At 40.9% G+C, this 13253-nt stretch overlaps 1 protein-coding gene across 4 annotated transcripts in view; it reads left to right on the top strand.

The window, feature by feature from the left end:
- Positions 1-13253, top strand: part of LOC105601907 (zinc finger protein ZFP2) — an 18137-nt gene extending 4884 nt beyond the window's left edge. For all 4 annotated transcript variants that reach the window (XM_042231216.1, XM_060399097.1, XM_042231217.1 and 1 more), the window contains exons 3-5: positions 5467-5593; positions 6081-6173; positions 10802-13253. In XM_042231216.1, the coding sequence (XP_042087150.1) occupies positions 5467-5593; positions 6081-6173; positions 10802-12696 (2115 nt within the window). In that variant the 3' untranslated portion in view covers positions 12697-13253. The remainder of the gene's footprint in view (positions 1-5466; positions 5594-6080; positions 6174-10801) is intronic.

Genomic DNA, 13253 nt, shown 5'->3' with positions numbered 1-13253 from the left:
AAAATGTTTACAAGAATCTTATTAGTCCTAATCTATGCTCAACTGTATTAAAATTTAAAATACAGCTCAGTGCAAATAAAGAATATCATCCTCTAACATGATGTACATTTTAATCCATTCAAAATTGCCTGAGTTTAGTGACATGAAGATTTTTCTCTCTTCCTCTTAATGAGCATATAGCCCCATTTGAGTGTATGTCTGCACTCAGTGGAGAAGAGTTTGAGTAGGCTCTGGGAGTTGGTGATGGACAGGGAGGCCTGGCGTGCTGTGGGCCATGGGATCACAAAGAGTCGGACTTGACTGAGCAACTAAACATGACTTCATCAATTATTCACTTTCTTCTTTTCTTTTTGCTTTGTTTTTTTGAAGAACTTCTGGGGAAGGGAGTGACTCCCCATTCCAGTATTCCTGCTTGGGAATTTCTTAGACAGAGAAATCTGGCAAGTTAAGAGTGCATGGAGTCACAAAGAATGGGACATGACTGAGTGACTAAAACTTTTTCCTGTCTTTAGTATTCTTTACAGTTACAGAAACTTCTATCAACTTTTCTTAGAATTGTCTCTCTGAATCTGTCTGTGTTTTATTAGTTAAAGTCTAAAGTACATAAAATGAAGTAAAGTTTAAGCTCTGCCATTTAATGTTAAAATAAGTGCCAAAAGGTATAAGAGCAACATTTCTGATTTTTAGTTATTTCTCTTGCGCTTTCAAGACTCTGATAAAAACAATCAAAGATATAGAGTATATACTAAATAGTTATAATGATTCTTTCTGCCAAGGTTGTGGTTACCCAAAGAGTGAAGAGCAGATAAAACCAAGGAGGGTCTTAGAATGTAGAAACTGAAAAACCAGGCCCGTATTGGCTCATGTCTGGAAATTCTTTTCCAACCCGCACCCAGACCATGACATTTTTGGTGGCTTGTTCAGGGACTTGGAGTCTCTTCCCCACCTCCTCGCTTCTCATTTCTCATTTCTCATAGGGACCCTCTGCCAACAGGCAACTGCTTTGGCAGCAATTGAGGAACTCTGGCCAGGGTTACCCTCTGGTGTATTCCAAACACCCCACTGCTTACTGCACCCAGAGTAGCTGCCGCTTGAATGGGTGAGGGTCTCTCCTTTGTCTTTTTTCCAACTGAGGATTATACCAACCAGTGTTGTGTGGGCACAGGTCAGACACATAAAAGCCATTAGGGTGCCTGCCACAGAAAAACTCCCATGTGAGGATAGGGGGCACGCAGAACAGATCGGGCCATAAGGGCATTCGCCCCCCAGCAAGACAACTTCCATCCACCATGTCAGGCACATACTGGTTGAAGCAAACAGAAACCATTGTCCCCGGGCCACCGCCTCCCATATATATTGTAAGGCGGATTCCTTAGCCTTCTTCCCTGTCACTTTCACTTCTTTCCCTGTGGGTCCGGATTGATTTACAGGAACCTGGGTGTTGCCTCTGAGCCATCCCAAGAGTGCCTTCCACGTTTCAGGGAATCACCAAATGGTGAGTCACCTGGTTGCTCCCAGGAATCTATCTTTCTCTGCTCGTGTCACGTGGTGGCTTAGCTGCATGGTTCTCAGCGGTCTCCTCTAACTGTCGGATGCAACTGTTGGGACACTCCACCATTTTGTGCCTTAGCGCACGGATAGATCACTGGGAGAAAAGGGACGCCTTTCTGTCAGCCAGTGACTCTCAGTACTCCCATTCTATGGTAGGTAGGCTAAGAGTGTGTTCTGTTACGTCCCAGGAGGCTTACTCAACCCTTGGCTACATCTCAGAAACTGAAAACTTTTGACCCTCCAAAAGGCCTGGCTCCAATACACACGGAGGACCCCCCAAAAAATGGCCTCTGAATGGCACACTTAAGTTTTTCCGAAGGAAGGGAAAGACTCAGAATTTCCTTACGTTCTATTGCCTCCCTGTCTCCTGTCCCTCTCTGTCTCTCTCCATCAGATTTCCTAGATGACTCCTACTCAACCTTTCATATCCACATGATCTCTAGGAAAGGATTCTGAGGTTCCCTTTGGTCCAGGTCTTTCTGCTATATTCAAAAGCCTGAAGGATCAAAAAATGTCCTAAGATTCTAAAGAATCCCCTTCTAAGGAAGCTTATCTCTCAGGTGGAGAGGGAACCAAGCTTCCCCCACTCTGGAACACCCTAAAGAATTCCCTTCTGAGTACTCCTGTTTTTCAGGGCTGGGAAGGACCAAGCTTCCCCCAGTCCTGCAAATTCCCTTAACCCTTCAGATTCTTCTGATGGGACAAAGACCTCACTTCCCACCAGAGGGACACTCCAAAATTTTTATGAGCTGAAATGCCCCTGATATCAAAGTAAATTTGAGCATTATTTGGTCTATATTTTAGCTATAAAACTAAGACTACAGAAAGGAAAGACAACTTTTTGACATAGGATGGCCCTGATATTCTTTAGACTCTGGAGAAAACTGGTTAAAATGAAATTTTCTTTCCCTTGGAAACTGCAAAACCCTTTCCTTTTGCATATGCATTTAAAACCAACTAGCTTGTTAAAAGGCCTGCCTAGGGAAAAGCTTGAAGTTACCCCTTTCCATGTCCTTGAAATACACTGCTCATTTTCCCTGAGACCCTACTCAGCCTTGGGCAAAACAGAACTTCAAGCCAAACAAACAAAATACAAAGGTCAAAGAGATGTTTTAAAATCAGGCAGAAAACTATGGGATCTCTGTCTGTCCGTCTGGATTTATGTATGTCTCAGTGTGCGCTTTTTTTAATAATATTGCTGAAGTTGTAAATGAGTTCTAATTTAGTGAGAAAGTTGGCTTAAAGCTCAACATTCAGAAAATGAAGATCATAGCATCTGGTCCCATCACTTCATGGCAAATAGATGGGGAAACAGTGTCAGACTTTATTTTTTTGTGCTCCAAGATCACTGCAGATGGTGACTGCAGCCATGAAATTAAAAGATGCTTACTCCTTGGAAGAAAAGTTATGACCAACCTAGATAGCATGTTGAAAAGCAGAGACACTACTTTTCCAACAAAGGTCCGTCTAGTCAAGGCTGTGGTTTTTCCAGTGGTCATGTATGGATGTGAGAGTTGGACTGTGAAGAAAGCTGAGTGCTGAAGCATTGAAACTTTTGAACTGTGGTGTTGGAGAAGACTCTTGAGAGTCCCTTGGACTGCAAGGAGATCCAGCCAGTCCATTCTAAAGGAAATCAGTCCTGGGTGTTCATTGGAAGGACTGATGCTAAAGCTGAAACTCCAATACTTTGGCCACCTGATGTGAAGAGTTGACTCATTGGAAAAGACCCTGATGCTGGGAGGGATTGGGGGCAGGAGGAGAAGGGGACAACAGAGGATGAGATGGAGGGATGGCATCACTGACTCAGTGGAGGTGAGTTTGAGTGAACTTTGAGAGTTGGTGATTGACAGGGAGGCCTGGCATGCTGCAATTCTTGGGGTCGCAAAGAGTTGGACACAACTGAGCCACTGAACTGAACTGAAAGGAAAGTAAGTGCTTACAAATCAGACAATTCTAACTCCAAGAGAAATTAACCTAAGTGAATTTCAGATTCACGTGAACTGGGAAATATTCAATATTAAATATCTAATATTAATGTTTGTTTGCAAATCTAATGTAGATATGTCTTTGAGTCATTAAGCACAGTATTTTCATTGTCCCTAGGTTTATTATAAGTTAAATGCTGTTATATTTTTTATATCTTTTACAAGTTTGTCAACCAGGATAGTACCTCCAGGAAAGGAAAAAGAAAAAAAACTTCAAAGAAAATGTAAAAGAGAAAAGAGCTTTTAGACAAACTATTAAGAATAATTATACTTCAGAAATGTCTGTCTAAGACATTCTCTAGATTGTGGTAACCTGAATTTCTAGGGCTGTTCTAAACTAAGTGATGGAAGTTTATTGAACACCTAGGTCATTTCCAAATAAAATAAGATTCTGAAACATTCATTACTGAGGACTAACTTCCTCTTACAGAGAAACAAGAGATTTTGGACTATTCATGAATAATGCTTGATGCCATTCCGAGATGTTCTCTAGATTTTTTTTTTTTTTTAATTATCACTGGTATTATGTTCACCAATCTACAGAATGCTTAAGTTCTTACTTGCTTAAGGAAAGTAGCATGTCTATTCTCAGTAAAGAAGGTATGAGGAATGAAACTACATTTTATGAAGGAAAGAGAAAGTAGGTTTGACTTGCAGGAGGAATTTTCAAGACGGGAGAACAAAGTAATGGATACAGAAAGTGATAAAGTTTCATGGAAAGTGGACCCCAAGGGACGAGTTTTGTGCATAAATACAAGTTTTCTTGAGATGTTGAGCTGCCTTTGATAATGGATTTTAAGTTTCTTTACCTCTGAAGTGATCTTTTCTATGTTTACCTTTGAAATCTTCTTTGTTACTTTGGCTAGGTAAATATATTATTTCCCAGTGATCTATATGATTTTATCTGACTGAGTGTTAAAACCCCTTTTGATATTTGTCCACAAAACTTCCTAAATGACTTGACTTCTAGCTGCCTTTGGAATGCTTCAGAGGGCCCCTGAGACATCCCAGGGACCTATTAAACGACCTGGGTTCACTGGACATGTTAAATTACATGGGAAGTACTGTTGAGGGGGTGATAGATCTTCTCAGATTATGCTGTGTGGTGGGTGTTACCAATACAGATATCCTAAAATTATGTGGAGTTCATATAGATCTGATATGCCCTAATAAAATGTGGTCAACTATAATATTCTACTTATCCTGTTAAAGTGTTACAAGTCACAGCAATGACCAGGCTACACTGTCAATTGTAGTTTAATCAGATTTAAACATGCCTTCTATGCTTTCACTCTGATGCCTTTGTAAGAATACTGCTACTTCATGACTTAATGAAAAGATTTTTCTAAGGTTAACCAATAAACAACTGGTTTGCTATCTGGTAAGCTGGTACCAGACTGGAATTTAGTCTAATCTCTACGTTAATAGAACAAAGTTTTCTTAGAATGCAGCTTTCAATAAGAGATTATGAATTTCTTTGCCTTTAAGTGATTTATATTCATTTTTAAAATCTTTTGTTACTTTGGTGAAGTAAATAAGCATTACTTAAGGTTAGGGTACATGTAGGTGAAGTTCATTCTTCTTCAACAAAAGTAACCCCTCATGGTTGGACTTTTGCTATCCTGATATCCTTAAAACATGGCCATGGTCTGCTCCTGAATCACAGAATAAATATGGTAATGTTGCCCTGATTATTTTATAGTTGCTCTTTCAGATGAGAATAATTTCTCTAAAGGCTTGTGGATCATAACTTATCCTCCTTTCTTCACATTAGAAATTGGGTAAAAAGGATTACTGTGTAAAAAAATATATTTTATAATACCAGCCAAGCCACCAACTCACGACGAGGTCTCTGAACTTGCTGTTTTCTTTTTGGGTCGCGTTAGAAAGTCTTCCCATGGCCACATAGCATCTGTACTTTGTATTTCAGGGACGCCTGACTTTCCAGGATGTGGCCATAGACTTCACTCAAGAGGAGTGGGAATGCCTGGACCTCGGTCAGCGGGAATTGTACAGGGACGTGATGTTAGAGAATTACAGGAACCTGGCCTCCTTGGGTGAGGATAACTGTCTTCCAGAATCCCTTATCTACCCACTAGGTTTTTGTTCCATCATTTCTACAATGTCTTCTGAAATTTTCTGCTTCCCAGAGTAGTTTCAGATCTCTGCTTTCTAGGGGATAATGGGTTATTTCTGAGTTTAGAAAGAAAGGCTCCATGATGAATTGTTATACTGGTGACGTTTTTCTTCCTTGATGTACTCTGCCTCCTTCATTCTAGGTTAGTGGTAATTGTGTAAGTTCTGTGGTATTAAATAGTTGCACCCTCTCTTAATTTCACAGTGACACTACTTACTTTTGCCTTAGTACTACTTGACCAGAATCTCAGGACTGATTGTTAGGTGTTTGTTAGTATTGTATAGTGGAATAGTGTTTCAGAAAATCATTTTCTAGAAGAAAATGCATTCTCGTCTCACCTGAATACATACTGATTTCGATACTGATGAATCTCTAACAACACAAATATTCCTTTTTCTAATGAACAGGGCTTGTCTCTATGCTGGACCTGGTCACCTTTCTGGAGCAATTGAAGGATCCCAGGAATATAAGGAGAATGGAGACAACAGCCATTTACCCAGGTAGGTATGAATGGTTGGAGATGATGACTCAGATGAGAGGTCCAAGGAGCACCAAGGAACTCATCCTTCCTCACCTGGCTTTGGAAGATTTGCTTCAATGGAAATAGTTTTTGACAACCTGGGTTGTCATAGAAATGTCAACTGTCATAGAAATGCATCACCTGCCCCATTCTCTTTCTGAAATCATTCATGAATTTATCTCCAGTGATTACTTTTCTCCATCACAGTGTGACCTAAAAGTCTCCTCTTGGCTTGTGACAAACTCCATTCATTCGTTGCTCTTTGATTTCTTGGGGGCCCTAGGAAAACTCTGCCCATTTCTGAGTAACTGTATGACAGTCCTTTTAAAGTTTCCTTCTATCTCTACACAGAAATGTGTGAGTGGAGTGGTAGACAAACTGCCAAATTGCTTGGAATACTGGGGACGGGTCTTTGTTCTCTGATTTATAATTTCTTATCCACTGTGAGCGACACACAGGACCTTGTAAATAAATTTCAAATTCAAGTAATTTTTCACTGCAGAAAGCAAAACCTGGTGAAAATGAAACAATGCACATCTCAGGTTGACTTGAAAGTTTCTCTATTCCTTATATGATCTCATATTAAATATCTTTAGTGTTTTTCCCCCGGTGTTCTATTACCTCATAGAATTTTAAAATGAATTGACATCAAATCTTAGCACATTTTGCACTACATTATTAGTGGTTGATTCAGACTATGACAATATTTAGATTATATAAAGAAATCTTTATTAAGAGTTCTAATTGGAATATAGCTGTTTTCCAATTTTGTACTCCTATACAGCAAAGAGAATCAGTTATGCATATCAGTCGCTCAGTCGAGTCTGAGTCTGCAATCCAGACCAGGCTTCCCTGTCCATCACCAACTCCCAGAGCCTGCTCAAACTCATGTCCATTGAGTCAAGTGAGGCCGTGCAACCATCTCATCCTCTGTCATCCCCTTCTCCTCTCATCTTCAGTCTTTCCCAGGATTATGGTCTTTCTCAGTGGGTCAGTTCTTCACATCAGGTGGCCAAAGTATCGGAACTTCAGCTTCACCGTGTCCTTCCAATGAATATTGAGGACTGATTTCCTTTAGGATGGAGTGGTGTGATCTTCTTGCAGTCCTAGGCACTCTCAAGAATGTTCTCCAACACCACAGTTCAAAAGCATCAATTCTTCGGCACTCAGCTTTCTTCATGCTCCAACTCTCACATCCATACATGACTGCTGGGAAAACAATAGATTTGACTAGATGGACCTTTGTCAGCAAAGTAATGTTTCTGCTTTTTAATATGCTGCCTAGGTTGGTCATAGCTTTTCTTCCCAGGAGCAAGTGTCTTTTACTTTCATGGCGGTAGTCACCATCTGCAGTGATTTTGAAACCCCCAAAAATAAAGTCTCTCACTGTTTCCCCTGTTTCTCCCACTGTTTGCCATGAAACGATCTGACCGGTGCCATGATCTTTGTTTTTTGAAGGCTGAGTTGGAAGCCAGCTTTTTCAGCCTCTTCTTCCAGTATGATCAAGACTCTCCTCAGTTCCTCTTCTCTTTCTGCTATACGGGTGGTGTCATCTGTATCTCTGAGATTATGGATATTTCTCCCTGAAATCATGATTCCAACTTGTGCTCCATCCAACCCAGCATGTCACATGAGGTACTGTGCATATAAGTTAAATAAGCAGGGTGACAGTATACAGCCTTGACGTACTCCTTTCCCAATTTGGAATCAGTCCATTGTCACATGTCCAGTTCTCACTGTTGCTTGTTGACATGCATACAGATATCTCAGGAGGCAGGTAAGGTAGTCTGATATTCCCATCTCTTTGAGAATTTTCCAGTTTCTTGTTGTCCACACAATCAAAGGCTGTGGTGTAGTCAATAAAGCAGATGTCATTGTTTCTCAAGAACTCCTGCTTTTTATATGATCCAAGGGATGTTGGCAATTTGCTCTCTGGTTCCTCTGCCTTTTCTAAATCCAACTTGAACATCTGGAAGCTCTTGGTTCACGTACTGTTAAAGCCTCACTTGGAGAATTTTAAGCCCTTGCTTTTGTTTAAAATGAAGGAAATTGTGTAGTGGTTTGAGTGTTCTTTGGGATTGCCTTTCTTTGGGATTGGAATGAAAACTGACCTTTTCCTTCCTGAGGCCACTGCTGAGTTTTCCAAATTTGCTGGCTTATCGAGTGCAGAACTTTAGCATTATCATCTTTTAGGGCTTGAAATAGCTCAGCTGCAGTTCCATCACCTGCACTAGCTTTATTGGTATTCATGTGTTCTAAGGCCGACTTGACTTTGGATGCCAGGATGTCTGTTACTAGGTGAGTGATCACACCATCGTGGTTATCTTGGTCATTAAGATCTTTTTTGTATAGTTCTTCAATGTATTTTTCCAACTTCTCTTAATATCTTCTGCTTCTTTTAGATCCATCCCATTTCTGTCCTCTATTGTTCCCATCTTTGCATGAAATATTCCTGGTACCTCTAATTTTCTTAAAGAGATCTCTAGTCTTTACCGTCCTATTGATTTCCTTCCGATATAGGTGTCCACAGAGCAATGAGTAGAGTTCCCTCTTTCAATCATAGTTTGAAAGTCTCTCTTCTTATTTAATTTCTTAAAACTAGTACTTTATTAAGTATATCTTATTTGTATTCAGCTTCCTCGGACACTATCTTATGTGTGCCTAGTTTCTGACCAGTTCTCTGTCACTATCATTTATGATTCTTAGATTGAAACATCTGATAGACCATTCTCAGAAACGTGTGGCAAGAAGTGGATTTAAGAATTACTAGGCACATAGGATTTGTGAAAGTGTTTGGTGTCTCCACTTAAGATGACTAAAAGCAAGAAGTAATCATTAGATTGCCTATAACCTCTTAATTCAGCGGTCCTTGGAGGTTTTTATCTTGTTTCTTTCCCTATAACCTATTTCCTTGCCATCTCATTTTGTCCAGCGTTCTGTGTGTGGTCTCTGTTTTGAAGAGTGCAGCAACCTAGTTATTCTTCCTTCTGGTATCTGCACCTTGGTGGGTGAGGTTGGTCCAGAGGTTGTGCCCTTATCCTCTCTTGATCTGTGCTCTGATTGCTGTTAACTGTGAGCTGTTATCCAGAGCCTGCTCTGGATATTCAGGGCTGTTTCCCCATTGTTCTGTGGTTGTTACTGCCCTCTCTCCGGTGGGGCCTGCTCCCTGCGTGGTGGAATAGAGCCCCCAGATCTGAGTCTTCACTGTGATTCTGATCTGTGGTGCGAGGCAGGTGGGATTGGAGCACACCCACTGGGAGAGAAGTCACTGAGTATTACTCCTCTGGGGATGTTCACCTCAGGGTGTGCTCTGGTGTCGCCTCTCATGCGTTCTGCAAGTTCTCATGTTATGTAGTGCTGGCAATGCTCTTGGCTCACCTTAACCATGGGAGTGATGGCACATGGCCCTGGTGTCTCTCAGCTGTTGCTTTCACAAGGTCACCAGCATAGATTCAGTGAAGTCAGGTCCTGGGATAGCATTGAGCATGAAGCTGGACCCGCTGTGGTGCTACGGGGCAGCTCAGGCTCCAGCTACTAAAGCTATACCTGCCATGAGTGAGAGAGCCCTGTCATTGATTCAGATGCTCTGTTGGGGCTGAGGTTACAAAGCTGGTCATGGGTGTAAGGCCGTGGCTTGTGTTGCTACAAGGAGAGGTTTCAGCTTTTCTTCTTTATCCCTGGGTTTCACCTGTGCTTTCTGCTCCATCTGTGCATATGGTCAACTCACAGCTGTCTTCTCCTGAGGCTGCTCCAGAGCACAGGATTCTGCTGATTGTGGAGGATGTCGATGGGGGAGGCCATGGCTGGGGCCTCAGAAGACCTACGTGGGTAGAGTTCTTCGTAGTCCTTGGCTAGCAGGGGCGGGCACAAGGCACAGGAGATGCAATGGGCTTCTTTTTTGGGCATCACTCACCAATGGTCCTCTGCTCTATGGTGATTCAGGCTTCACCACAAGCATCCTGTTTGCAGAGCTCCTGCCTCACTCCAATCCCTTCAGGATGTTTCCTCACAGCCAACTGCAGTCCTCTGCCTTGGTATGCTCTCCAAACTCCACCTTTCAGCACCCAGCTCTTGTCTGCATTGCTGGACATGCCTCTAAGGCTGGGTGGGCAGGGCTGAGGTCAGTACCCTGTGTGCAGGTCTCACTCTGTCCTGCTACCACACCCTGGTTGCCATGTTTTCTTCCCACAGAGAATGAGGCTCTCCTTCTGTCCAAACTGAGCTCCCCCAGTGAGGGGCTTCCTCGGATATGGAGACCTCTCCTCACTTTCATCTCCCCGCAGGGTTGCAGGCCCCAACCCACTTCCTCTCCTCTTCTTTTTCCTTCTTCTTTCTTTTGTCCTACCCTGCAGAGCAGGAATCTTTCTTGTCCTTTTAGATTTCCAAGGGCCTCTACTAGTGTTCAGCTGGGCTCTGTGAAAATTGTTCCATTTCTCATTCATTTGTGGAGAGAGTTATGATCTCCACATCTGCCTAAGCCTCTGGCATCTTGATCCTTCCGTCTCTATTTTATTTTTAAACTAGCTGTGGTCATCAATTTTCTCTAAATCTTTAAAGATATTCACTGAGAATAGCAGGTAAAATTACTTGTTTTTTGGTATCTTTCAGCTGTGTCTCCACAAGACACCCAGAATTTGATGCCAAAGAATCCAGCGTTAGAAGAAGTATTCCCAAAAGGAAACCTAGGAATATATCAAATATTTCACCTCAGAAACTTAAATTTAATGAAAGATCGGGAATATACGAGGGTAAATGAAAACCAGAGAGGATGTTTCTATGGGCATAAAGAAATGGAGACAGTGACACATAATGCTAACATTACTGGCAAAAGAAATGAGCAGCGTGAGTCAAATTGGGAAAAACACCAACTTCAGTCTTCAACATCTGCCGAGAAGTGTAAGTGTTTAAGAAAAGATTTCCATCCTTTTTTGAAACATACATGTTCTCTAAAAGAAAATGTGGAAAATCTGGAAGATAATCTAGTCTCTACTGCGAATACTCATTCTGAACAAAGGCTTCGACTAAACATACATTCAAGCGTGTCTGAACACCTACAATTTAACAATGAGTGTGAAAACTCACAGTCTAATCAATTTGAGGGATCCGTGAGCATGGTGTCATTATTCTTTCCCCAAGAGATATTTTCTCTCCATTCCAAGATGTATAATGTTGATGATAATGGAAGAGATGCAATCCAGCCATCATTGTTCAATACGTATCGTGATATGGTTAATACACAACAACTTTCCATATATAATAAAATGAGTCTGACCTTAAGTAAGAGCTCCAGCTCCAATAATTACAAGAATATTTATGGTAGACTGAGAAGATATTCAGGAAATGAAACTAGGTATACAGTTGAAGGAGACTCAAACCTTATGAAACATCAGGGACCCAAATCTTCAAACAAGGATTCTAAAAGTAATAAATGTAGAAATACCTTTGATCAAATGTCAGGTTTTTCTCTAGATAAGAGTACTTGTGCTAGAGAGAGGACTTGTTGTGAATATAGTAAGATTTCTAATCACTGTTCAGAACTTACTCAACAGGACACTGTTCAGAATCCACAGAAAGAAAACAAGTGTAAGATACATGAGAAAGTATTTAGTAAGTCATCCAGTCTAAGTAGACATAGGAAAATTCATACAGGAAGGAAATCTTTCAAGTGTACAGAATGTAGCAAAGCATTTAACTGTCACTCACTTCTTACTCAACATCAGCGAATTCATGCTGGAGAGAAACCTTATAAATGTACAGAATGTAGCAAAGCCTTTACTTACAACTCAGAACTTATTGAACATCAGCGAATTCATACTGGAGAGAAACCTTACATATGTAAAGAATGTAACAAAGCCTTTCGTCGTTCCTCATTTCTTAGTCGACATCAGCGAATTCACACTGGAGAGAAACCTTACAAATGTACAGTGTGTGGCAAAGCCTTTACTGACTACTCACATCTTATTCAACATCGGCGAATTCATACAGGAGAGAAACCTTATAAATGTACAGAATGTAGCGAAGCCTTTATCAGTTCCTCATATCTAACCCATCATCAGCGAATCCATACTGGAGAAAAGCCTTATATATGTAAAGAATGTAACAAAGCCTTTCATCGTTGTGCAGCTCTTACTCGACATCTTCGAATCCATACTGGGGAAAAACCATACAAATGTAATGAATGTGGCAAAGCCTTTATTACGAATTCAGCCCTTACTCAACATCACCGAATTCATACTGGGGATAGACGTTATAAATGTGCAGAATGTGGTAAGGCCTTTATTACACGTTCTAATCTTACTGACCATCGGCGCATGCATACTGGAGAGAGACCATATAAATGTACTGAATGTGGCAAAGCCTTTAATCACAACTCAAGTCTTATTCACCATCGGCGAATACATACTGGAGAGAGACCTTATGAATGTACTGAATGTGGCAAAGCCTTTGGTCGGAGTGATTATCTCACTAAACATCTGAGAACACACACTGGAGAGAAACTCTAGTAATGGAACAAGTGATGGAAGAGGTTTGCCCTAAACATGGATGAGAAAACCCAAGAGTTTATACAAAAAAAACAATGGAAATGATGTAACCAATATGTAGAAAAGTAATCAAAGGTTAAAATCTAAATAAATATCAGAGATTGCGTAATAGAAGGCATTTCACCAATCTGTTTTCAGAAGTTTCTCTAAAGTAGAATGACTGTAGGGAGTACTCCATAGTTAAAACACATGGAAAATGGACATATTGGCATGAATCGTGAGATGAAGGTTGATGGTTAGAAAGTTACAATTCTTAGCAATGTATGTATGAAAGTGAAAGTGAAGTCGCTCAGTCATGTCCAACTCTTTCCGACCCCATAGACTGTAGCCTACCAGGCTCCTGTGTGGGATTTTCCAGACAATAGTACTGGAGTGGATTGCCATTTGAATGCTTGTTTATAATGACATGATTTGAGATTCTTTGACATGAATATAATTCAACACTCAATCCATACTAAGCTTTATACTGTGTTTGGAAACATAGGTTTTTTATGGTTTATTAAAGATTAGCCTTTTCA

The sequence above is a fragment of the Ovis aries genome, chromosome 14 (genome assembly GCF_016772045.2).
Source record: "Ovis aries strain OAR_USU_Benz2616 breed Rambouillet chromosome 14, ARS-UI_Ramb_v3.0, whole genome shotgun sequence".
NCBI lineage: Eukaryota > Metazoa > Chordata > Mammalia > Artiodactyla > Bovidae > Ovis > Ovis aries.
Note: the sequence above shows the minus strand (reverse complement) of the source record. Positions and strands in the feature narration are given on the sequence as shown.